Genomic DNA, 26363 nt, shown 5'->3' on the forward strand with positions numbered 1-26363 from the left:
GGATGAATGAATTTAGCGTCTTGCTGCATTGCTTCTTCCCGCACACCCAGTACAACATTGCTGAATCGTTTTGTTAGCACTGAGGTTATGTCCACTCTGTAACATGATAGGACCTTGCCGGCTGTTACTTGCTGGCTACTTGCCTTCCAACACAAACCTCTGCTCCATTTTTCTCAGAGTTGTGTCTCACACCAAGGCAAGACTTTTTACTAAAATTACCCCTGATGAGAAACTAGTGCAGTGCTCTTATTTCTCAATGTTACATACTTTAATCCCATCTACTGACAAAAAACAGAGTTGGACTGTTCAACCTGGTGCCATTTATTGAACATCTGTGCAGTAGATGTGTTAGCAGTGGCCAGAATTTCTTCTAGTTTAACTTGTAGGTTGCAACTATTTGTGGTAAAAGCATGGGTCTGTTGGAACACTCATGGGATTCAGCTCCTATATCCAGACTCAAGTCTTCTTGTGTTCTTTCATTTGTTTGTTTATTTATTCTTGTGTTACCATCAAGCAGTCCTCAGGCCGTTGCCAGGACAGAGCTCTCTCTCTCACACACACACAAATGCTGAGGCCAAACACTAAGCATCACATACAAAAGCTGTTTACTTTGAACATGTGCTTTTTTCTTTTTCTTTTTTTTTAAGGAATTTCTCCTCCCTTCTATCCTTTTGATGTAACAGGGTTTTTCAATAGTGAAAGGTGTTTCATATCGAGGTAGAGCTGATAACACAGATGGTCAGTGTCCTTCACAGGGGAGCCATTTAGGTATGAGATTTCAATCCCTGTCCAAAAGAAATTCCACACTATAGCAAGGGTCAACAAAGCTTCGGTTTTTATCTCAAGGTACTGACAGACTGTGTTGATTGTCTTGAAGAAATGTTCTTCAAAAATAATTGTTGGATCCAGATTAAAGAAACAGGGATTTAAAATCATTGAAGCTGACTGGAATACAGCCACTAGGACTGGTAATACTTCCAGTTGATGTTTTGCTCAGTTAGACAGCTACAGTAGTAAGTCAGTGAGCATGAATCCCATGCAAAACAGTTGGGTAAAATTAGAAAACCATAAAATCGTATTTTTATTTGAGTCTGAGGTTGTCAGTCATTGCCTGTTGTATGATTGATTTGTTTGTCACACAACTTGTTGTAGGATAGTATTAGTTCCAGAGCTGCTGTTGTGAGCTTGGCCCTCACATGAGCAGGGTTTTTGTGGTGACATTTATTCTCCTTTTGCATTCCAGTAAAGCTCACAGTAGTGTTATATTTTATTGGTAAGCTCTGCAGCATACAGACTTGTGTCTGGTGGAAACAGAGAAGTGGTCCATGGGGAGGTGTGTCTCTATGGGTCCTAACACCTTGCACAAAGCGATGCAACTAGAGTGTCGTAGCTAGTTTCCAGCCAATGCCGTTGTCATTTGTACATTTTGTAACTGGCAAATGTACTTGCGCCCACCTGTGCGCCCATGGGCGTTTGGTCTTAAAATAGTATTGTAGTAGTGGATGATTGACGGCATATTGCTATCTTGAGGCAGCAGTAAGTAAGTGTGACATAGACCAACAAAAAAGGGTACTGCTTTTTAAAGGGCGTTGTTTTTGTAAACATAGGTTCATTGATTTTATACACTCACCAAGTTATGTATAAAATATATAAAAGTATATAAAAACGTATTACAAACTCTCCCCAATTTGAACATATGGCAGTATACAAAAACACACAAAAAATAAGGCTTCTAACAATGATAATTATAACAGTTTTATAATAATAAATGGGCCCTTGCACCTTTTTGCACATTGGGGTGTGTCGCTGCAGCTTGGTGTGCTGCAGCTGCAGGTTGTGCATGAGCAACAGGATCCGCTGCAGCCATGGGCTATGTACCAGTAGGTGGTGCTACCAGAAATTTTGAGCAGACATTGTACCTGAGAGTTGATACAGGCTCTGACCAGTGGGTGGCGCTATACCTATGACAAAAAAAATGGTGTGTAGATATGTTCAGGGTGGGACTGTCGTCAATCATATGAAATTTGGAGCAGATTCAACCTTATATGAAGGAGTTACAACAACTGCCTGTTTCACGGCCAGACATTGAAGTTTGCCACGCTGCCACGTACACGGCCTCTGACGAAAAACTTGAAACTTTTTCGAAAAACCTTAATAAAGGTCTTAAGGCTTTCCCGACCAAAGTTTAATGTGGCTTGTAGCATAAAACATGGCATTTCCTGTAACCAGTAGGGGACTCTATGCCTATATGCAAATATTTGTATTTAGTTGTGTTCAGGTCAGGACTCTTATCTTGCATGTCAAATAAGAAGAAGACTGAGCATTTGGCCCCTAGCAACAGCCACACCCTTTCACAAAAACTCAAGCTTTTAATAACTTATAATCTTCAATGTCTTGTCAATACACTGACCCAATTTGAAGAGGATCCGATGAACTACATAGGAGTTCAAAGTATGGATTATAGAGACTGTGAATATGGCAAAATAGACCAAAGATGACCGTAAAATACAAAATGGCTGACTTCCTCTTAGATTACGAGTATGTCCATAATAGGCTGTCTGAATTCCTGTTGCACACATAAATCATGCAGCTTAACGTCAGCCAGGGATCAATAATAAAGAACTGCATTCATTTCATGTTATAACTAATATTATACTGAGCGTATTCTCACACTATGATTACATATAATAAATAAGTATAAAATTCTGTAATATAAATACAATAATTAAACCATATTTTTATGCCACAACTCATTCATTTATATCCAGCTCTACAACATGGAATACCGAGTAACACATATATTAAAAACAAGACACAAATAGTAAGTAAATTGCACCTGTGATACTGTATAATTATACATCATAATAAAAAACCTAACCAGAAGTGTTGTCTCATTCCCATCCAGCCTCAGCAACAAAGCGCTTCCTGCTGTTGAGCAGAATCAATCTGGCCACATCATAATCAAAATCAGTCCTTGAAGAAAAAAAAAAATGAACTGACTGATATTTATCCAGAGCTAAAGTTACACAGTTTTGTTACACACAAAATAAATACATGCAGCCCCTCTAGCTCTGGCTCAACGCTAGCAGCGCTACCAATGGCAATTACTATACAGGAGAGGGCTAATGGGTAATGTAAGCGAGCTGGATCGCCAGCTATGTTTTATATTGTAGTGGCATAAATGTATCCATAAATTTCACAACTTATAACGTACGTCAGAACCAACTGGTCAAGCTCCTCTTGCCTCCTCTTGCACCGCAATGCATGATGGTATATATTGCTTGGTTAGTTGGCATCTATTGTACACTACTTTTCACAAAGCATTGTAGGATACCATGAGTCTACTATATAGGGTATAAAAATTGTCGCTCATATTTCGGATAGCAATACAAAATGGCAAATACCCAATATAGTGCACTATATAGTTATTAGTGGGTGATTTCGAGCACAGCCATAGACTTTTGTGTAGGTCCTGACATGACACATATGTGTACCAAATTTGGTGTACGTAGGTGAAATATGCTGGAGGGGCTGAGCTCTAGGGAGCCATTTTACCATGCCTATTCACAAGAGCACTATCACTCGTAAATTTCTCCTACTTGTGATACGCACACCAACTTCTTTGGGCATGTTAAAGCCTCCAAATATGCAATTAATTTGGCATGATAAAGTCCAAAAATAATGAAGATATGAGAATATCTTCGAAATGAGATACAATGTAACTAAACGGGGCAAAGGGGAAAACGCCAATATACAGCCACTAAAAGCGCTTGTTTTTGCTACTGACAGGGTCAGATCGTTCTAATAAGTGTCTGACAACACTGTGGTAGCCTTGCTACTTTACCTTATGCTCTCTGTTGTTGTCTTTAACCAAGTCTCAACAGAACCACATCATCTGCAAAAAGATGAGATGAAATTTTGATGCTCCCAAACTGGAAGCGCTCCTCACTTTGCACCTTGAGATCCTGTTGATGAAAGTCACAAACAGAATCGGTGACAAGGGACCACCCTGGCGGAGGCCAACATGCACCAGGAACGTGTCTTTTTGCAGAGGATATGGACACAGCTCTCACTTAGGTTATAAAGGAACAGGATGGCTCCTAACAACGGCCCCGGGACCCCATATTTCCGAAGTAACTCCCACAAGGCCCCCAGAAGACAAAATCTTAGTCATTCTCCAAGTCTACAAAACACATGGAAACTGGATGAGCAAACTCCCATGTCCACCCAAGCAGCCCTCCAAGGTAGAGGTCTTCATGGGTCCAAAATGTCAAAAAAAACTATGTTGGGCCGGAACCCAAAGAGACCCAGAAATGTATGACCCGGAATTGAATGAGATCTATCTATTATTTGAAAGCTGGGACCCGGACCCATGCAGAACCGAGAAATGCCGAAACAGACCCCATCAGCACTGACTTCACAGCTGATTGCATTAACAAGTGACTGTTAGTCAATTGTTAAGTCAATTTGTTAAAAATGCATCAAACTTTTTGTCCTACCTTATGAGATGTAGCCTTCTCCCCTGTGCCTGGCTGTGCACATAATCCATCCTCCATGCCAAGAAAGTTCATAAAACGCATCCACAGCAATGCGAATCCACTAGTTATTTCAGATTAACAGTCCACTTGCTGTCATGCAGACGGATGGCAAATGCGCAGCTTGTTTAGAAGCCGCATTGCCGATATGTTGCATCTAGCATAATAAAGATAACTTAGACTATTTGTCCTTTTGAACAATGATAACTACTAGGCTTTGCCACGGCTGCTAGCGTTAGCATTTCTTCAGCACCTCAGGGCCAATCTCATCTACACCTGGCGTCCTGCCACTGAGAAGCTTTGTGACTACCTCAGTGAACTCTGCCAAGGAAATACTGTATATAAGGCTTCCCTTGGATCTTCAGACTCTACCTCCTTAGAGGATGCGTTGGTTGGTTCAGCAGTTTCTCGAAGTGTTCTTTCCACTGTCCGATGATATCCCAAAACAACTTGAGCCAACTTATTCCCTGCTTCCCCCTCATTCATACTTCTGGACCTGAGGCCTTTTAATTTCAGTTGATGTATTCATAGCTCAATACATGGTGAGTCACAGAGGGATCTTAAAACTGCAGACGGCACAACTCTGGCTAGGGCAAAATGACAGAGTGACCTCTTGTACGTGTGAATATTGCCTATATTCTGACTTCGATTGTGAGAATAATACTGTTAGTTAACTGACTGTACGTGTGTATTTGTGTATTTGCATCTGCTTATATGCATGTCTGCATGTCTGCATGTGTGCTTTATGTGTTTCTTATCCGTGTGTCACTGCTTACACAAATATCTAAGTCTAAGTTGTCTCCTTGAATCCATGGCATGACAGTAAACCATACAGATGGCACAGACAGGCCGGGATGCTCCAAACTTAAAGTAACTTTACATAGCTTATTTTAAAAGGTGTAGGATACAGGATATTGCACATTTATGTATTGTAATAAATCATTTCAACCATGCTGGATCCAGTGCACAATATCCAACCAAGTTGGCAGAAGGAAGTGGAGCAGAAACTTAAGCCAGTGCTTTTAATATTTTTCAATTGAAGCTCTTGCTCTGCGGAGTACAAATGCTTGAGCATAGTTTTGCTCATTGCCCTTGCCTCCCTGTTTGAGTGTCTTGTGAAAGACTTCATGTTAAAAGACAAAAGATCAAGGTCATTTAAGTCAGCATAAAATCGACTTTTCCACTCGTGGTGGATCAAGCTTTAATGCAGCTACTGCAGCTGGTTTTCTGGCCACAGAGCTCTGTGGAGTTATGGGCCAGGACAGGAGGAGGGGGTTCTGGTAGAAGTTGGTTGGTGGTGGTCACCAGACGTGCTCTAGTTGATTGCTCGGTGATATATGAGCTGTGACATAACTTTAGCATGACAGATATAAGGGGAAAAGAACAGAGGAAAAGGAAGAGAGAGAGTGAAAAATATAATGAGCAGAATGAAAAATGAAAGACAGAAGGACAATAAAGGTTGAAGGGAAAAGTGACAGAAAGAAGGAAATAAAGAGATTGAGGGTGTGTGGTGGACCTCCGTGCCCAGAAACACAAATGGCCATTGGTTCTCTTTATTAAATCCAGCCTTTGCAGCTAATTGAGTGTCAGGTCAGACACACACAGACACACACACAGACATATACACGCACATGCACACGCACGCACGCACGCACACACAAACACATTCACCCACAAGGGCACTCCCATAAAGAGACATGCATACGCTCGGAGGCCTGCCCACCTCCTTTTTTAGAAAATGTTGTATGTGTTCTTGAAATCACAGCATATGATGTCATTTTAGGCAAATGACGGCAAGAATGTTTGGATTCAGCGAGCCTGTGCTCTCACTGCCTGGAGACAAGAAGCATGATGATAATAATAGCCCAGGACTTAAGCTCTCACTTATGACAGTATCATTATTAAAACAAATCTTTTGTTAGTACAAGTTCCTTGACTTGATACTATTCAAGGTTACATTGCTTGGAAACAAATGTAATCTCTCTCAAAGACCATGTCCACAACAGTTTTACGCATTTTTGCACTGCATGAAAAAGGCTGTTGCTGTCAAGGCCAGCAGTTCACATCCCTGAGATCTAACTGCCTTCAGGAGCATGAGTCTGACGCAAATCCCCCTGTGACACTGCAACTTAATAAGTGTTGGTAATCTGTGTTATTGGAGGGGAAAATGTGTCCATTTTCATATAACTCTGTCACCTCAGTTAGCTAATCCCTGGTATTCTGTGCATTTAATGTTGTCCAGTCCCGGAACGTCCCTATCATTCCCTTTTCCGTTCTTTTCTCCCTTGGTGGTGTTTCTTTTAATTGCCTATTATGCAGCTGTTGGTAGCAAGTCCTGGCTATGACTCTAAACAGGGGAGCTTTCTCTCTGCTCAGCTTTTCAGTGTTTCCTCTAGAGATTTTGGCTGACATGGCCCTCTGACTCACAAGTAATATGCCCCATCTATTTATCAAGACAAGTCAGAGAGGTTTGCCTTGTCATATAATGGCTCATACACTGAGGTCATGGGGGTTGTTTTGATAATTGTTTTTATAATTGTTTGTCTTTTACTTACATTGTTTCACAATGTAAAATAAGTAAGTAAATAAGCCTTTTTTTCGTGGTCTGTCATTGTTACAATTGTCAGTGGAACATGGAAAGCTTAATGAAACCCTGAGATATCTGTTTCAGTGTGGCCTAACCCCCCGCCCTTCCCCTAGTATCCATACTTCTTATAAGTGGAAATGAGTGGTTTGAGAGAAATTTCTGCCTGTCTACTTGTCTGCTTCACGGATTGACATCAGGGCAGGACAAAAGCAAGAGGGACAAGAAAAAAACAGGGGCTCTTTCATCCATACTCAACCTTATTTCTGACATTGTGTCAGCATCAGAGAACCGATAAATAATTCTTGGAAGGAACTTGAGACGGCGCTTGTCAATGAAAACTTCAATGAGCTACAGGCGGCCCTCACTCTATTCCTGGCAGATTGTGATGATGTTTTAAGTCAGTCCAGACTCAAGCCTTCCTCTTTTCTTTTGTCTTCCTAAAGCTCTCTGCTCCTTTTCGTTCAATAACTTCACTCAACAGTATATGGGAAATGCCAGTGGAGTTGTATATATGTATATATATATATATATATATATATATTACATGTATTACATATATACACATATATACATATATATGTGTATATATGTATATATGTATATATATCACACACAAACATCTGCATCTCCCCTGTGTGGTTGACAATTCCACAAAACTCATAAGGGGATATCAGGCTTTTCATTTCTCATCGATTTCTCGTTGTTATTCTCCTTTCGTCAAACCCCTTTTCTTCTCAATGTCTTCTGGCTTTTGGCGAAAGATAATATTTAAAGAAATTCAGTAGTCCACTAAGATTCTGCCAAGGGTTTTCCTCTCCTCCATTTTTTTTGAATGGTAGCCCACTCTTCTGTCATGGGAAATAAAATGTCATTCCTGACATGATGAAAGTCATGGATTTTTGCAGTACAGGATCTGGAAGCATGAGTTTCACATCCAATTAAATCGAATAAACCACTAGCACTGTATATCACTGATTTTGTAACTGCTCTCAAAGATCCATCATGCCCTTTAGAAACCTGGTTGGTTGTTGGTATTTTAGTAAGGGAGTTTAGTCAGCTGGCAAAACACAAAAAAAACCATTTCCTCTCAAGCTCAATAATAAAGAATAAAATCAAAAGGGATAAAATACAGGTCGTGAAAAAGAATGAATTTGATAATTAACCAAGATGCTCAAACATGGTTAGAAAATGTACACACATATGAAGAGCATCACTGAGAAATTAAGCAAAATGCACTGTAAGTGGAATAGGCTTTAAAGCAGCCACAGCAGAGTGCTTTGAATGTTACTAAGCTCTGAATCAATGACAGGCCCAAATAAATCTGTTTGTATTTATGTCATCTGGTAGTGTCTGCAGAGCTGGCTTCCTGCTGGGAGCCAACCATCCCATCTAAGGGCTGTGACAAATGCCGACAGAGCACATAAGTCCACGTCACAAGGCCATAAATTTCCACTGTAACTCCCATTGAAGTGTCTCAGCAGCACCAAAACCCCAGTCACGTCTTGGCTACCACCACACACAGACACAGTCAGTCTCTTCAAAGCTGAGACATAAATATCGATCTCAGTGGATTATTGATGAACAAGGACTCTTTGCTTGGTTTCTCTTTAATTTTCTCCCATTAGGGAAGAGGAGAGAGGGAGGGAAAGCCTGAGAAAAGTGCAGAAGAAGTACACTGCACCTTTAACAACCTTTCTCACCAACAGCTAGTAGTCTCTTCTCAAGTGGCAAAGTACCACAATGTCACAGCACATTTTTCTCCGTCAATCTTGCTGACCTATCTCTCCCTTTTCCACTCTTTCCCATCTGTGTCACATCGTTTTCAGTTTTGCTCTGCATCTTGTTGCACGCACGCACGCACACACACACACACACACACACACACACACACACACACTTTCATGGTCTTTCAAACCTCACTGCCTAGGTCCATTAGTGTTGGCCAAATTGCTTCCTCATGAAGACTTCTTAATTGTGGTAATTCAGTGGCAGAGAGAACCAAGGTTTCAATGTGCGGAGAACACATGTCACTGCTTTAGGCACAGGGAAAGGCAGGCAGCACCTGGAGAGAATGGTAATCATGAAAATTAGACCCCCAGACTCTGCTACCACAAGCACTTACACCCCATCACTGTCTTTCTACCACGACCCTTATAGGCAGCATGCACCACTTGCAAGCCCCACCACTCTAAACTCTTCTCATTGTGCTTGAAGCAGCTTGGCTAGGCTACGACATTAGGAGAAGCATTTCTGTATGTGTATGTAGACATTTGTTTGTGCTTGCTATGTTGTTTTTATGTTTAAAACATCTTGTTCTGTAGGTGCAGAAGAATTAACTTTTGATGGATTTGTTTAGGTTACCGTATGACCTAACCCATGGAGGAGTGGTTGCTTGTGTGTGAGTTTGTGATTCTTAAGCGATAGTAGTTTGCTCATTTAAACTGCCCTCATCATGTTCTATTTAGTTTTTTAAAATAAGCTATTGCTGCTACCTGAAATGTGAAAATGCATTTCTTCTTGCATACAACACAAATACTAGAATAGTTAGTTGCTTTAGAAAGTTTATGGTTCTTTTTAAATGAAAATGTCAAACTCTTTAATAATAGCATTTATGCATTAAGGTACCCTAATCAATTATTAACGTCTTCACTATCCTAAGAAACATTTTCTGGCAGTACAAAGCCACATTTTGTTGTGATGCACCTCCCCTGCAGACGTGGTTTGCCTTGTGCCAAAACTGCTCTCTTCTCAGGTCTGTCCCACTGTCTCAGCATGTGTCTATGTTTTTGCTGTGTGTCAGTACTGGGCAAGGTGCCAGCAGAATTCCTGCTTCAACTCACTGCTTGTACTTCAGCTCCTTCTGACTTAGGAGAGACAGTTATTGTTTCTGCATCAGCACTTATTGGCTCAGCTGGCTGTTTTAAGTCGACCCAACTGTTCTATTTCCTACCTCCTTTATTGTCAGCCCCATAAATGCTCTGGGCTCAATTCCAGAGCTGGAGCTTTTAATACTGCTCCGCTCTTTTCTTTCTCTGTACATAATTGTCTACCTGCTTATAAGGGTTTAGGATGGTATATACTTTTTTCAGCTTATCATCATCACATATAAAAGTGATCCATAATGCTTTAATGTACAAGGTACCAGTTACCTGAAAATTCTTTACTCAATACTGTGAGCTGTTTTGCACAAATAACAAGTCTAATAATGCTGTTCCTTAACTTTTTCATACCAACTTTTTGGGGTCTAGTATGCATCAATCAAGTGCCAGAAGTTGGTTCTTAGGCTTCTAGAAGTAGAGACGGTGATAAGTTCTACATAAACTCTTAATGCCTCCTTTTCTAAATGCACTGCATGTAAGTCTCTTATGCAATGCATTTCTAGTCTCCCCACCGCCCAGAGCCCTTTATATTACATGTCAGCATTCACCCTTTCAAACAAACATTCTTACTTATACCTGTCACTACTGATCTAATCACATACACTCACATTTGGGGTGTCCTGCTAAGTGGCCCTTTTACATGTGGACTGCAGGAGATGGGTATCAAACAGCCAATCATCCGATTAGAGGGCGGCCTACTCTGCCTCTGGTGCCCAGCTGCCCCTATGGTTCTGGAGTTCCAATCTCAAATATTTGAGTTTCGTGCTCTTGAGCGCCACCCACTGGCGATGATCGACAACTATGGGAGCATACGTCCCAATTTAACCAGACATTTACTGCTGGCTCCCTTTGACATGGTTCTAACTCTTGATTTTCCCCGCTTTTGTTTGTAGACTGTCTGACTTCATCTCAGCATCAAATTTTTTCTTTTTCTTTGGATTTTCACTTCTTTTTTAAGTTGTATCTGTAGTCATCGATCTTTTCTTTGTTTGTTCAGCCATAGTAGATTACTGTTTACTTGCAATGCTTACAGAAACCAGAAGTGCAGCCACTTAGCTCTGCCTCCGCTCTCTGACAGACCAACCATTGCTGGGTGGGAAAACGTGTCACTAACTGGGCGCCGCTTGTGATTTTTTCCGTGAATGTCGCCACAGACACCCAGTCCATAATAATACGATATGCTGCAAATGCAAAGGCTTTCAACAGTGGGCTATAGGCTCAATCAACATTGTGTTAACTTATTCGGTGATAGATAGTGGTTTGAAAGACATTTATTTAAATGAAAAAGTTCAAGATTGTTACTAAAAAAAACTATTCAAACGGAGAGATGGACTTCTTCCTTACCTTTTCTTCTTGAAAGATATCATTGTTCCCATTGCCAAACAACATAGCATTGGAAAGAAAATTCCGTAGCAGTGTTTTGTGAATGAAGGCTGTTACAAACACTGATTTAATTTTTAAAACTTTGATTAGCCAGGTCTAACATTATAACTTTCCCAGAACATTCCACAGAGCAGTGAGACCAGGACATGTTGGAATGTGTAAAACATGGCTTTCAAGTCTGCAGATGTCCTGAACACACATGCACACCCACCAACGCACACATGCATGCACATCAAACGAACACACGCACACGCACACACGCACACACACGCACGTGCACGCGCACACGCACACACACACACACACACACACACACACACACACACACAAACACACTCACACACAAACACATATCGAGACATGTATTGTATGGTATACAGAAAGCAAAAAAGTATCCCCCACCTCCCATACCGCCTCATCAGTAAGGGTCTTCACTTTTAAATATATGCTTTGAGTATTTCTTTACTGACCATCTATTTCTCCATCTTTTTCTTATCTCAACACTCTCCCCAGTGTTCAGGATGGCGGTCCAGCTGGCCATGGTTGCCTTTACAGCGTTTGATCAAGTGCCGTGGCCTCTGGCCTGTAGATGTGTGTTTAGAATGCTTCTTGCACCTGCCAATACTTGAAGAGTAACAGCACCACACGCATTCAGTCACTCATTCACACACCGAAACGCACGTTTGACAGTATAACACAAACTAATGCAGCATACATACATAAACCAAACTGAAAAAGACTGTCGACAAAACTGCCAACCCTTGTGGGTTCCCTCTTCCTGTGTACACCACTTTTTTATAGTCTTAACAGCTGGACAAAACATTGTCCACAGCTACCCCCCCAAGTAACAATTGCCACACCAGCAGGTGCACGGTGCCCTTTAGGACATCTACGTGGGCAAACGAGGATATGTAATAGTGATACCCCAACTGCCATTCATCAAAGAGCAAACAGAGCACAAGGAATGACCCTAATCATGTTCAAGATTGGCTTGTTCTTATAACATCTCCATCTTTCCTGAAGGGACTCAAGGGAATAGCCAGTCTATGTGGTGTCCTACTCTTTACTGTTGCAATAATTTTTCCTTCAGTACTGTTTTGGAAAATTCCAAATGGTTGTTGGATCTGGATGTCCACACTGGTTTGTGTAGATGGGTCATGTGTTTTTGGGTTCACTGAGACAGACCCAATAATATAACCAAATGTCTTGTGTTATGCATTGATGACAACTGTAACAAATCTATATTATTCTACATTGAGCCTACCTTTATGCAGTGCTTATGTCATTTTCATTTGGATCTTTCCTTAAGACAACACAATTGTCTTTGAGCCTATATTCAGTGTATCTATATGTAAACATGTGGTGTTGTGAGCTTACTGAGACTAATTTTATTTTGTAAACTGACGAGATGATCACTAAACTTACACTTCTTAAAAACAGAGAAAATGTGTTTCTCTGTGCTTGTATGTTTTTAAAATTAACACAAACACAGCAATGCAAAAGGAGGAAGGACACAAAACACTAGAATCATGCTTCTAGGCTTTATTTTGAAAAATAACACTAGTTCTAAAAAAAAAATATCCCAATACAGAGGCTATAGTCCTAATTGCATTGATCACATGTTTGACTCCTGGTCTGCCGATCATTTGGTGCATGTCATCCCCCACTCTCTACCCACATTTCCTGTCTCTCTTCAGCTACCCTGTACAATAACGGCAAAAGCCAAAAAATGAATCTTAAAAATAATATTAATAATAATAATAATAATAACAATTGTTGTGGAGGAGAAAACAGATACAAAAGTTGTATAATATGTAATGTTATAAAAAAGGAAGTCAGAGGCTTTTTTCTGCCAAATAATGACATGTTTTGAAAAAGGGACTGTAATAAACACTTTTCTGGTGCTTTGCACACCCTGTTGCTTGCTTATAAAACAGCAACAAGAATGTCTCCTGCCTACCTGAACGCCCTCATCCAGGTCTACAGTCCGTCCCGCCCACTACGCTCTGCCGATGAAAGGCGCCTGGTACTCCCATCACAACAGGGCCCTAAGTCTCTAACTAGACTCTTCTCCTCAGTGGTCCCCAGGTGGTGGAACGAGCTACCAAACTCCACTCGGTCTGCAGAGTCCCTTTCCCCTTTAAGAAGAAGCTAAAGACCCAGCTCTTTATGAACACCTCTGACCTTAATGATAGTGATGTTGCTGATGATGATTATTATTTAAAAAATACATTATACACTGCCTGTCGGCACCAGTGTCCGATCGCACTTGAAGCTGTTTGTTGGCTCTTACTGACTTTGTTCCCTCCTGTCTCGATCGTTGCTTGTGTTGTATAAACTCACTGATGTACATTGCTTTGGACAAAAGCGTCTGCTAAATTAAGTTGTAACATTGTAACACTCCTGCCACATTCACCTTTTCAAACACACATTCATGTAGATGCTGGAGGCTGCCATACGAGGTGCCAACCTGCCAATCCAGCTCTAATCTAAGTCATTCACACACACATTTAAAAACTGAAGGCTATGCCTTCCGGAGCAATTTGGTGTTAAGTGTCTTGCCAGAGGACACTTTGACTGCAACTACCGGGGAACACACCACCGATCTCCCGATAGTGTACAACCTGAGTGACAGCATTTAGGCCTGTCATACATTACTGTAAAATGTATTATTTAAATTGAAGCTTTGGGATTCTGTTCAACTGTGTTACTGTCTGTTAATTAGAAACAAATTTCTTATATTAAAAAAATTACATGTTAGGGACACAACACCAGGTTCATTGTGGAAATAGATTAATATCGCTGCCTTAAAGTTTCAACACACTCTACTTGATGTTGGTGTCACCTGTGTTCAACAGATCAGTGAGTGAGGGAAAGAAAGGGGTCAAGAACAATTAAAGGCCAATCAAGTGTTTAACAAAACAACGGCAGTGGTTTTTAAACCTGCCGAATTGCACTTCATTTTCACTTTTTTTAAAATGTTTATTAGGTGTGAAGTCCCAGGGCCCGTCATCGACTCTCGAGGGCTCGATCCAAAATCTGGAGCTGAAGTTCTGCAGCCGTGCGACGGTGAAATGTGCCTCGGGAACCGTGGGATCTATAAAAATGTGCGCCAGGACCCCAGGTGTGTGCAGCTGTGCCCTGTTAAAACTTTATTGGCTGAATAGGAGCGAGAGAGTGAGACCAACTAGACTCTTCTTTTGCTTTCTCTAACTTATACTTTTACACACTCAACTCTGTCTCTCTCCATCTCATTCTTTGCTTAATCCTATTTCTATCCAGCTATGTAAGTGAAATTATGTTATCACCAGAGGCTTAGTCTTCAGGCTCTGGTCATGTCTCTAAAGGCAATGGTGTTATTAGAGCTTGTGTCATAGCACAGGGTTCACAAGGTCAAAATGCACAAATGATTAAGGCAGAATTTAAGATCTGTTTCAGCTGTCAATTATGGAAAAGCATACACATAGAAAGCATGTGCAGTTATATTTAAAAAATAACATTTATAGGGGATGTACTAACAAATAATGGATTGTTAGTACACACTGATTTTATGTTTTGAAATGTAAGTCTGGGCTTTATGTAGAATTTGAAATTTGCAGAAAGCAAAAGCAGCAGTTTAAAACAGGCAGAAGCCTCGAGCAAAATCAGGGGCTAGGTGCCAATCATCTTGATCTTGATCTTCGGTTAAGAGAGAAAGATAGAGTCAGATAGACGCACAGAAACGACAATAATATGAGTCAATTTAGGCCAGAACAAAACAGAATAAATCAGATTGTTTACTTATACATCTCTAGATGATGGGGATCTTTTAAGAGTCCTCATTTAATTCTCCCATTTTATTGTACAATTGCAGTTGTGGATTAAATTTTTATTACACTATTACACTGTTTATCTCCTTTTCTGTGTACTATCGATTTAATTGATCAGGGATCAGGTTTAACTTTTGAGGTTAAGAAATCAACACTCAGTTGACTGTACATCATATTACTGTTGGCTAGTATAACCTTGTGATAGTTGGTATTTATTAAATACGTTTTGTACATATGACATATTGTTTATGATTTTTAAGATGGGTTTTTTTCAAAAACCTTGATACTGTAGCATTTTTTTTACTCATTTCAACTACAATTTTGACATGGATCTCATGTTTTCGGTTACTTCATGTTGCTTTAAAGACTCAAACTGCAGATCAACAGATACCTTGAACTGAAAATATAGTGAAAAAAAAGTCTTAAGGCATTAAGCATCTTCAATATTTTGTGTATCTTTTGTTACAGTCTAAGAGACTTTTTACAACTAATAAATGACAAATTCTATACTTGCACAAAAAGCCCGTTGCTGCATGGATAATCCTATGATCTCTGTACTTAACTTTTGCCTCTTCATTTTCTTCATTTTAACTTTGAAAATCCCTTTCACTTGAGCCACAAAGAAATTCAAATACAAGATATATTTTTTAATCTGTACAGCATGAAGGATACAAACTTTCTTTTATAACTTTTGTATCCTCTTGCATTTCGGAAATTGGTAAATTAGGTGTTACATATGAACTATTCTTTAACTCTTCTCTCTTAGGCTCAGGTGAGGGGGCTAAGGAGAAGCTGGTTCCTCTGATTCAGGGCCCATCTGACACCAAAGAACTCTACATGAGCCGCTGGCTTAATGAGATCCGCAAGCCTGAATCTTTGCTGGCCCCTGACCTGCTGGCATTTTCTATTCAGGTCCCTCAGCAAGGAGATGATTGCAGGAACTCAGGTAGCAGCTGTTGAAATGTTTTTAACTTTTCTCTTACTTTCCTCTCTTTTCCTCTCCTCGATTTAACAGCTTTTTAGCTCATTTTTCATAGTTGTGTTTTGTTTTGTTTTTTACTTTTGAGGCACCAGCTGTCCATATTTCATCTTGATTATTGGAGATCTAATGCAAGAGTCTTGGTTTGTTTGTGACATTGTATTTCCTTTCTGACTATAATTCCTCATTTTAGTTTATTTGTTTAGTGAAGTTGACTATAAGTATTTTCAACCCCACTATCTTGAGGCAGGTTTGGCAACTCTTTGTCTATTTATTTTTTAAGAAGAAATTGTTCCTAACGTGCTTTCTTCTGTGTATGATGACATGCTGATATTCATCATAAGCTTTCCTTCCCACGAGCATCTGAAAAGGTCCTCATGTCAGACAGCTCTACTCAGCTCCCAGGGAAGATTGAAACCTATAGCAGTACATGTTCTCGACAGTCTTTCTTATGTCATGGCCTTCAATTGCTCCCAAATCTCCAAAAGCTCACAGAAGTGAGTATCTCTAAATTTACTCTGGGATGTTACCCGCCACCCCTTTCCACCCATCAGTAGATACAGGAGAAGCCTGGGATTACAGTGCAAAACAATACATCTCCAGTATTTGTTTTCAGGGTTGTCTTAAGAGTCACAACTGTACATCACTTTTAATACAGGGCTGCAGAGTTCCATCATGTGGCCTTGGCTTACTTAACCACTCCAACCAGGCCTTCAATCATATCAGCCCCTGGGCCTTAAACATGTCAACACTGTGATAGAGATAAAGCTTCAGGTGGTTTCAGACTGTGAGGAGAAGATACAGCTGTAGCTGTAGTGAAGCAAGAAGATACGTTTTGTATAGAGATGGTGGATATGGGAAGTCATTCAATTCTATTGCTGTTTGAATGTCACCCAGTCAACCACTCCCCCCCCTTAAAGTGAACAGAGCGCCGACACTACTATAAATTGAAATTTTAAAACAAGAAGAGCTTACATTCCTTAGACATCTCAGGATTTGATAAATATGAGGGAAGTCATTTAGTACATTTTCCTGAAAGTATAGTGGAGTTCCTGAGTTTTTAAACATTTTATTTCTGACAAGGGGTTGTTCCACCCTTTACAGTGTCACAGACATGGATAAATATATTTAGAAACTCTGTTCAATTTTATTTAGTGCACAGCCTCAGACCATTACTTTGATTTAGGGAGCATATTATTTCAGTAAAGCAATGGCTCATAAAGACAGTACATAATTTTGATTATTAAAACCTGATCTGAACACAAACCAGAAGACTAAAAGGAGGCAAAAGAAGGGGGGAAAAGTAAGGAGATGAAGGTGAAAGGGTGGTGGGGGCCTGACTTCCAGAAGTACTGGATATATCCAGCAGATGTGGAGCAGTGGAGGCCTGCACACCTTCTCATCACTGCCTCAATACTGCCTTTTTCTGTTCTTCTGTGTTTAATTTTCTTTCATTCTTGCATGCTTTATTTCTAACTCTTGTCTGCGTATTTCTTCTTTCTGTTTAACTTTTTTTTCTTTTGGGGATGTGCACTTTAACTTTAACCGTTAACCGATCGCTAAGAATTTTAACCGGTTAATACTACCACGGTTAAATATATTTTTTTAAATATACATATACAGTATCTTTGGTAAAGACATGTTTGTTGTTGTTAGCTGAGCTGAAACTGAGTTTAAAGCAAAATAAAATGAGCAAAAAAAGAAGTAGCATGTCGGACTATTTCACCCAAGACGATGACAACAACATTACTTTTAAATTGTGCAATGCACTACTTAAATACAGCAGTGGTACAAGCGCAATGCAATACCATATGCGAAGCAAACATCCACACGTATCCCGGCCGGCGGGTCCAGCGCAAGTTTCTCAACCAACTCTGCCCTCCATGCTAGCAGGGAGAAAGTGCGATGCGCGGCGGTCTGAGGGGATAACGTAGAGAATCTGTTTAATGGTGGAGAAAGATATTTTGCCTGTCTGCGTGGTCAGTGAGGAGGTGTTTCAGGGGCTACTGGGCTGTATTGAGCCTAATTACCAAATCCCAACAAGATGGACTGCAAACCTGGCATCGAATTGACGCATGGTTTAGAGAGAAGAAAAAAGAGCTGAAAACGCAACTGGGTAGTGCGTAAGTAAGTAAGTAAGTAAGTTTATAGCAATCACAGCAGACTGCTGGACTGTGCTCACTACGGAGAGCTACGTGACAATTGCGTTAATATATTGATGAGGCCTGGGAGGTTAAATCGGCCATCCTCATAACACAGAGTATGGCAGCCAGACCCACGGCTGACAACGTCGCGGCTACATTAATTCCTGAGAGACCTGGGGACTCACTGGAAAAGTGTTTGCATGGGTCCCAGACTTTTATCCAATCCAAAAAGTACATTTTTTATCTTGTCGGATAACCAGTTATTAATCGTAAAGAGTGTTAACCGGTCAAAAACATTTTAAATGCACATCCCTTGTTTCTTTTAATGTCACAGATTAGATATTCATATTTAATGCCTCCTCCCCATTCAGTTCTTCATGCCTACTTGGGCATTTGTTTCTGAAAGGTCTAAGATCAATTTCTGATTGACTGGTGGTAGGTAGCAAGGAATCCCCCCCCAAACACACACACAAACACGCAATTCTTCTGCCAAATGTCTTTCTTTTATCTGTAGTACAGCTGTCAATTAAGTCACTGCTGAAGACAGCAGCGTGGTTTGACAGTAACAGTTTCAACAGACTGGAACATTTCTCTCTCTGTGCGCGTGTGTGTTGTGTCAAACATTCTGCTGAGGGAAGAGCCCAGGCTTTTTTGGGTATCTGCTTGTAGGTCTGTGGTTTGTATACAGTGGTCAGGTCTACATCAAAGCTTTTGGTCAGCCACATGTCCCATGTCCCCGCTGTCATCTAAAGGGTGACTATGCGCCTGTTAGAGCAGTGTTAATGAAATGATGGATGCAACGCCTCATTTAGCCAGATGAAAGGTGGAGTAGCACCACTCTAAATGAACTGCACCCTTTGCTCCCATAGGACTGTCTTAGAGGCCCAACTTTGTTGGACCACTTGGCCTTGGCATCAAACACATTTTATTTGTCCCATGTGGCTCTGTTGTGCATGGTCATTATACATAGAGCATGGCTCGGGGAGTAAGAGAAAAGCTAACTCCTTACGCCATCGACACACTGAAAACATTAGGATATAATGAGCCTCAATCTTCTTTTATATTCTATTTTGCAATTGTTTTCTTCTTCTGCTTCTGTTTTGTTCTAGAGATGCAATTTGAAGCACAGCAGTGCTGTGGGATCTGTCTGCCCAAATATCAAGCATAATATCTATTTTAGGAAGAAGGGGATCAGTAACTAAGATCAACCTACCAGCATGTAGTCACTTAAATGTTCAATATATACTCACATGCTGCGATGCTGCTTTCATATAAATGCCTTATTTTAGTCATGTTTTATTGTATGTTATTGACTTCAGTTTAAAAGCCAAGCATGCCTTAAGTCATGTATATGAGATCTCTGTTTTGTCTTATTTCATAGAGGATGCGACAGGCTCTGGAAGTTACGAGCACTTTTCATGTGGATTGTTTAATTCATCTAGGAAGTTATTTCATAGAGCTCAGACAGGCCCATATCTCACATTCTATACTAGTGGCCACAAGTCTCTACACAAGTCTAGAACACTATTGTCTTGGCCTCTTTCTCTGACACAGATGTCTGCCTGTAATATTTTGTAACAAACCTTAAAGCACATTCAGGAATTCAGTTACTTTTCACTGTAATGAAGTAACAAAATGTTTAATAATTGAATGCGTAGTCTGATAGTTTGATTGCAACTTTGACACGTTTTAATCTTCTCTTTTAATTCAAGTTCAATTTTATATGGCCAGTGACATCTGTTTTCTGTTTAATTGTTTACCAGTGAATTAAAACCAAATTCCACTTTACTTGGAACTGGCTATGGGTGGTGGTTAGAGGGAGTACCAATGCTCGTAGAACTCCTGCAGATCCAGACTTATGTGTTGTCATTTAAAAGAGTTGAGGTTGGAACATTCTGATAAATTAAACACAATTAAAAGTGTGGGTTTTAACGCAGAAGATCTAAGCAGCTCTGCTTTGACATGTCTTCTTTTTTATATATCCAAAGTTGTATAAGAATTTCATATCTTGCAATGTGACAGTCAGTCCTAATCCAGCAGTTGTTCCATTTGGACCCATTGGTCCCAATGAGTAGATTTTATGGCAGTTGCAGAGTACCACTTTAGCCAAGTATCCCTCCCTTTTTCTTTTTCAGTTTCTTTTCAATTACTAGAAACAAACATGTGCTATTATGACACAATGAATATTGATAAATCAATCCTGTTATTAAATAACACTAAAAAACAAAGTAAAGGTTGGAGCAAAGTAGAAGAATGTCAGGCATGTATAGGAGGAGTTACACTTGTGGATCTCAGGGGGTGAGATAGGTGCTTTTAAGTCAAATCGGGCAGCGATCCAGGTTGGAAAGGTGAATCAGAAGGGCACAGGTTGGTATTCAATGGGCCCAGCTTACATTCGGGACTGATTCCTGTATTACTTGATTTGTATTGGAGATTGGAGATAAATTATTTGTGAATGTAATCAAAGCAGAGCAGTGGAGCACGAAAGGTCATTCTAAATGACCTTTCGTGCTCCACTGAATATAAATTATCAGTGATTATCAAGAGACAGCTTGATTATTTTGATCCCCAGGCAGTGGCTGGCTGGCTGACTTTCTTCCATGCCTTTGTCTTAGGCCTGTGTCTGCTGATGGATGGAAAAGACTAAGGGGGCCATGGGCAGGGCTAGTGTGAGGGAGCAGAGGGAGTAGAGGGCTAGAGGGCGTGTGAGGAGCTTGGGTTTATGCTGAACCTCAGGGATAGTTGCAGCCTGTAAGTGTTCCCCCAACCCTCCACCACCCTGACTTGCACCAGAGGAGGAGGGACCAATGAGTCGGGTAGGCTTTATGATCATAGAGACGACAAAAAAAAATAGCCAGAGAGTGAGGGATAGCATGTGTTTTCCCCAGGCACGCCAGCAGCTGCGAGACAATGATTTATGCTTTTCTCAGAACTCTGGGATCTCAAAATGTTACATTTAATCAAGCACACTGAGAGCAGAGCAAATGTTAAAGATGTTCCCTATAAAGCCCTCCAGTTTTGATCTCTTTACCATTCCATGTGTGCTGGGAATAGGGGAACAAAGTGATCTTTAATCTTAATTTAAACATATTGGAGGGAATTATGAAAGCTACATTGAATTAATCCTTGGAGAATTCCCCAGGCCACTAATAATAAACACATTTAGATCCTTAAGAGATATTACAGTTGTTTTATTCTAATTTACTGTTTTCATATTGGATTGATGGAAAGAAGACGGAGAAGGAGTTTACACAGACTTAAGTCCACTCGTCAACACTGAAATATGCTGTAATATAGTTTTCATACGTTTAAGGAACATCATAGAGTTTCTCTTGGTCGTCAGAATGTCAATACTTACATTCATCAAAACATATTTGTCTGTCTTTCACTCTGTCTATCTAGATGCTCATAGGCGCTAAAATAGACAGACCGACCGACAGACAGACAGACAGACAGACAGACCTTCACTTGAAAAAACTGTGACACAAAGACTAATGAGATCAGGTGGGAATGAAGTGGCACCAGACTTTGATCTTACTATTTCACAGAAACACACACAAAAGCATGCACAACACTTACTTAGTAGTGCAAGCATATTTACAGGCATGTGTGAAAGGCGCTTTAGAAACAAAAGCTCTCTTTGCCTACTTTCCGAAAGTAGTGTTGCCTTTGAATGGGCTGCACTGACACCATAGATGGGGTGTGAATTTTGGGATCTCCCTTGGTAGCCTCCTCCATTACAATCTTTCAAAGGCCTGTCGTACTTTCATATGTCCATCTATCATGCTCTTTTCCCCTCCTTTGCATGTGTTCACTCACTCCATTGAGTGTTAAATCAACAGTCTGGCTTTTTCTCAGGCAGCAGCTTGATGGCTTTAAGCTGCTGGCCAGAGCTTTATGGCTGAAAGACTAACAGTAGACAAAATTGTACAAAAAAAAACATTCATTGGATGACTTCGTGATAAAACAGAAGCAGCAATAGTTAATCTTGTAAGTAAGAGCAACTTTTGGGATCTGACCCAAATTCATATAGCCTATATGTGCTGTATATACATATATACACACTCATTTTTTTAGTTTAAATCTGGAGGAACTAGAAAAAGTTTGGCTTCTCAATTTGTTTATTTGTTTAAGCCACCTCTAACTTCCTCAACAATCTGTTAAATATTCAAAGCAGCTGCTCACATCATGTCTGGTCAGTCAGAGTGTGTGAAGCAGACCAGGTAATTTGGAGATTACACACAAGGGAACACACTCAGAGCTGGCTTTTGAGGCTAATCATGGCCCATTACTGGAGCTGTTCATCTGTAAAGTGTTGGGCTACTTAGGCCCCTCTCACAGTGCTTAAAGCTTTGCTGGAGTGTGAGGCTGAGGGGCAGGGGTCAGAGATTGGGTACAAGGGGACAAGGGCTCAGGCTAGATATGGGGTTGGGTTGGAGTGTGACTGGGCCTATAGCTGCTGTTCAGGCTAGGCTCCCCTCTTACATGATATCACGGCTCCCATGCTGCCATTTGGTTTTGGCCAACTTACATCCTTCCAAAGAGGTTTTCTGTTTATATCAGTTGCTAATCCACAGATTAGAGCCTTGAGGACTGCTCCATCGTGAACAGGGCTGAATCTGCAAAAACCTGAGACTAACTGCAGCTTTGGGGGACCACAATTGTCTTTTTTTGGTGTTAGCTGTCACTGTGAGGCATAATGGTGGTGTGTTCATGAGTCAGATAGAGATGAAGATTTAGCCTTCGAGTGTTAAGAGAGGTCATTCTGGGTGACTGCTGTTTTACTTCTCAAAGTTGTCCTCAGAGGGAAAGAGAGAAGTAATCAGACTTTTTCACCGTGTGAAAGTGGAAACAAAATAAGTTAATCAGTGTCATTAAGATGATCTCTGCAGAGACCGAATGACCTCATTTTAACTTGTAACATGGCTTCTTATCATATTTAATTAAAATTTCCAGCACTAAAGGAATACATTTCTAAATGCCATGTATATGTTGAAGGTTTCCAGATAATGTTTTAATTCAGTCGGCTAAAAGTTTGCTTTTAACATTAGAATACTTCCACAACAGATCAAGAGGCCTATAATGCTAAGAAAAGGAAGGTTTGCAGGACACTGAATACCAACTCGAACTGTATGCATATTTTTGTTTATGCTTGGCTCTGTTGTGTCCACTTTTGAAAACATTTAAGAAAACAATTGTAGGAGTGAAAAAGCCCCGCTTGCCACACACTGACGACCTTTCATGTCTAATGCAACAGAATAGCTGCACTTGATATGTTACAACGGAGGTGACATCTCCTTTATTGTTGACTTTTGATGTTCTTTTTAAACAACAACACTGCATTTCTAATTTTCCTCTCTGCGGGGGAGGGTGAATACTTGCCTTGGGTTACTCAGCAGCTGGAAAATAGTGATCTACCTTGTCAGCTACTGGGTGTAATGCAATTCCCAAGGCACCTTGAGTCATTTCCCACTACGGTGCAGTTCATTTTTAATGGAGACAGTAAAGAGATCTCACTACCACCCCACCCCCCCAAAAAAAACCCAAAAAACACACACACACACACACACACACACACACACACACACACACACACACAAAGTTCTATAAAGTCCCATCAATTAAAATTCCCATGTGAGTGTCGAGTTATGAGTTATTGAAATGATAATCACAAATTAAGCTCTTTATAGAGAGAGAGGGAGAGGGGGAGAGATCATTTCTTTGAGTTGCCAGCTGTTTCCTTGTCTTTCATTTATTAAGTAAAGAAGAAGAGATACGGATCATTTCTATATTTTTCACTTTTAAGCTGAAATGCAAAGCTCTTTTTGTGTATGTGCTGTGAATGGGAGAAGGAATGTTGACTGTTAGCTGAAGTGGACAGCGATAATTCCTGGTTTACTGTGTAGCATTCAAGGTGTTTACTCTTTTTAACTTGGAGGCTAAAAAACAGGGGTGGAGAAGGTCAATTTAGTTAACCTTATCTAATTGAATGTTGTCACTGGATCAAAGGTCACACATTCCACAAAGTCGGATCAAGCATCACACAGCACAATCAAAACAATTGGCTTCCCCGGATCACCTAATCAGGGCCTTGGGGTTTTATTCTCACATATTAGAGGGGATAATGTCCTGACTGTCTGCAAAGGGCCTGAACATCGTCTTAAGTCACACACATTAGAACAGATTTAGTTGTTTTAGTACAAACTTAGTTTTGTAATGTGCTGACAATTATGAAACGCACAAAAATAGTTATTTTTTCTGTCTTATATGTCACATAACAATAATTTATGTTTGTCGAGTACGTTTTTATTGGCTACAGAGAGGAGAGAGTAGGGTACGGTGGGGAAAAGACGGAGGAAAGAGAGACTGGATGTCATGCATCAGGGATCCTGTTATAATTAAACCTGCATAATGGTAAGGACTCAGCCTTCATATGATATGCGCTTAACCAAGTGAGTTACCAACATGCCTTCTCCTTTAATGGTCATGATAAACTTCTAATCCCTGTTTTGTTCATTTGTGGTGGTACTCTATTCATCAAAACACTAAGTTTGTCAGTGTCACTGCCTGTCTGCAAACCATGCTTCTGCTTTTCATCCCTCATTTTTGCTGTTCCAGCTGTTTATCAGCCACCACCATCTCATATTATTAAAGGCTGGTTAGTGATTCATATTCTGCCATTCCTAAAGTCATATACAGGCTAACCAGAGTTTCGATTTGGCCTTGCAAAGCAGCATTCAAGGAAGTTGCTTGGAGTTCTTTGCCAGTAGCCAAACCAATATGTGTCTCGCCGCTTGAGTGCCTACCCAAAAACACGCGGTGGGCGTGGGAAGGGGATGAAAGCCCATTAGCTTCTTCACAGCTCAGCTGCCGCGGCGCGCCTCCTCCCTCGTACCATGCACTCTCCTCATCTGTTCTCCCATTACCCCCACGCTCCTCCAGCTCCTCTCCCCTCCTGTCCTGTGCTCACAGACATTTTCCCAGGCTGCACTGTTGCCTAAATCAGTCTGTTTGCACACAGTGGGCAAAGCTTTACTGCAAAAAACGGCAACAGCACTAGCTCTTCAAAAGAAGAAAGAAAAAGGAAATATTAAAAGTTATTGGGTTAAATACAGTCACACATTAGGCAATATTGGTTCGGATGAAAAGGGGGAAGTGGGGATGATGCAGGGGTGAGAATGGTTACAAAATTATATCCTTTTAAATTTCTTTTGATGCTGATGTGGTGATTATTACTGGAGTACTGTTAAAGCATAATTAATTAGACTAATTAAGCTAATGGTGGTTTTGGGTTTGTGGTGTAGGTTTTGGCGGGATTGTGGTGGCAGTGAAAGAGATTTCTCAGAATTCTTAGGGAATAAAAAAAAAAGGAAAGTAATTAACAGAATCAGCCTTTAGGAACCAGACCCAAGGGGTGGAGGGGGTTCAATGAGGCTCAGTCAAGAATGGAATGTGACACAACCCACACTAGTGTTAAATTCTCCTTTATAACTGGCTTATTCTTACACACTCTCAGTCACACACACAGAAGAGTGCTTATACTACCAATTACAAGTCTTTTAACTCTTTTTCAGGGTTTGCTCCTGTTCAGAAACACTGTTAGAGACAGCGAAGGACAGTGTTAAGCCTTATCAGTTTCTTAGTGGGAAATAGAAGAGAAAGACAAATAACCAACAAAACATGCAAGGTTTTGTTTGCTGCATACCATAGCCCCCCCATGTTGTTCAAATTATATATTTTTTTCTATCTTTTAATAATCACTGTGACAGGCGGACAGACTGAGGAATTGCCTCTTGGATTAATATGACCTAACCTGTAGAATATATCCAGTATATCCAGTGATAAAGTAGGAAATCACAATATGGATAATATTTTCAGCCTCAATTAATGCATACAACTTCAAAATCACTGGTTTTTGGTTGGAATCAGAATAGAGGGGTTCATAACCAGCTTGTTGTCTTGCTACACTTGTCTTTTTCAAATATTTAACTCATGCTAATGTCATTTTCATGTCACTTGGTCAGCAGCAGTTTAACCAAACAAGCTT

General features: G+C 40.4%; 1 protein-coding gene across 4 annotated transcripts in view; it reads left to right on the top strand.

The window, feature by feature from the left end:
- The window catches only part of LOC138583631 (intermembrane lipid transfer protein VPS13B-like), a 320195-nt gene that overhangs the window by 66612 nt on the left and 227220 nt on the right, over positions 1-26363 (top strand). For all 4 annotated transcript variants that reach the window (XM_069655550.1, XM_069655552.1, XM_069655554.1 and 1 more), the window contains exons 18-19: positions 14374-14508; positions 15960-16139. In XM_069655550.1, coding sequence (XP_069511651.1) covers positions 14374-14508; positions 15960-16139 — 315 coding nt within the window. The remainder of the gene's footprint in view (positions 1-14373; positions 14509-15959; positions 16140-26363) is intronic.

Source organism: Semicossyphus pulcher, unplaced genomic scaffold, assembly GCF_022749685.1.
Source record: "Semicossyphus pulcher isolate SPU_LCO1_2020_fin unplaced genomic scaffold, fSemPul1.0.p SCAF_9, whole genome shotgun sequence".
NCBI classification, from domain to species: domain Eukaryota; kingdom Metazoa; phylum Chordata; class Actinopteri; order Labriformes; family Labridae; genus Semicossyphus; species Semicossyphus pulcher.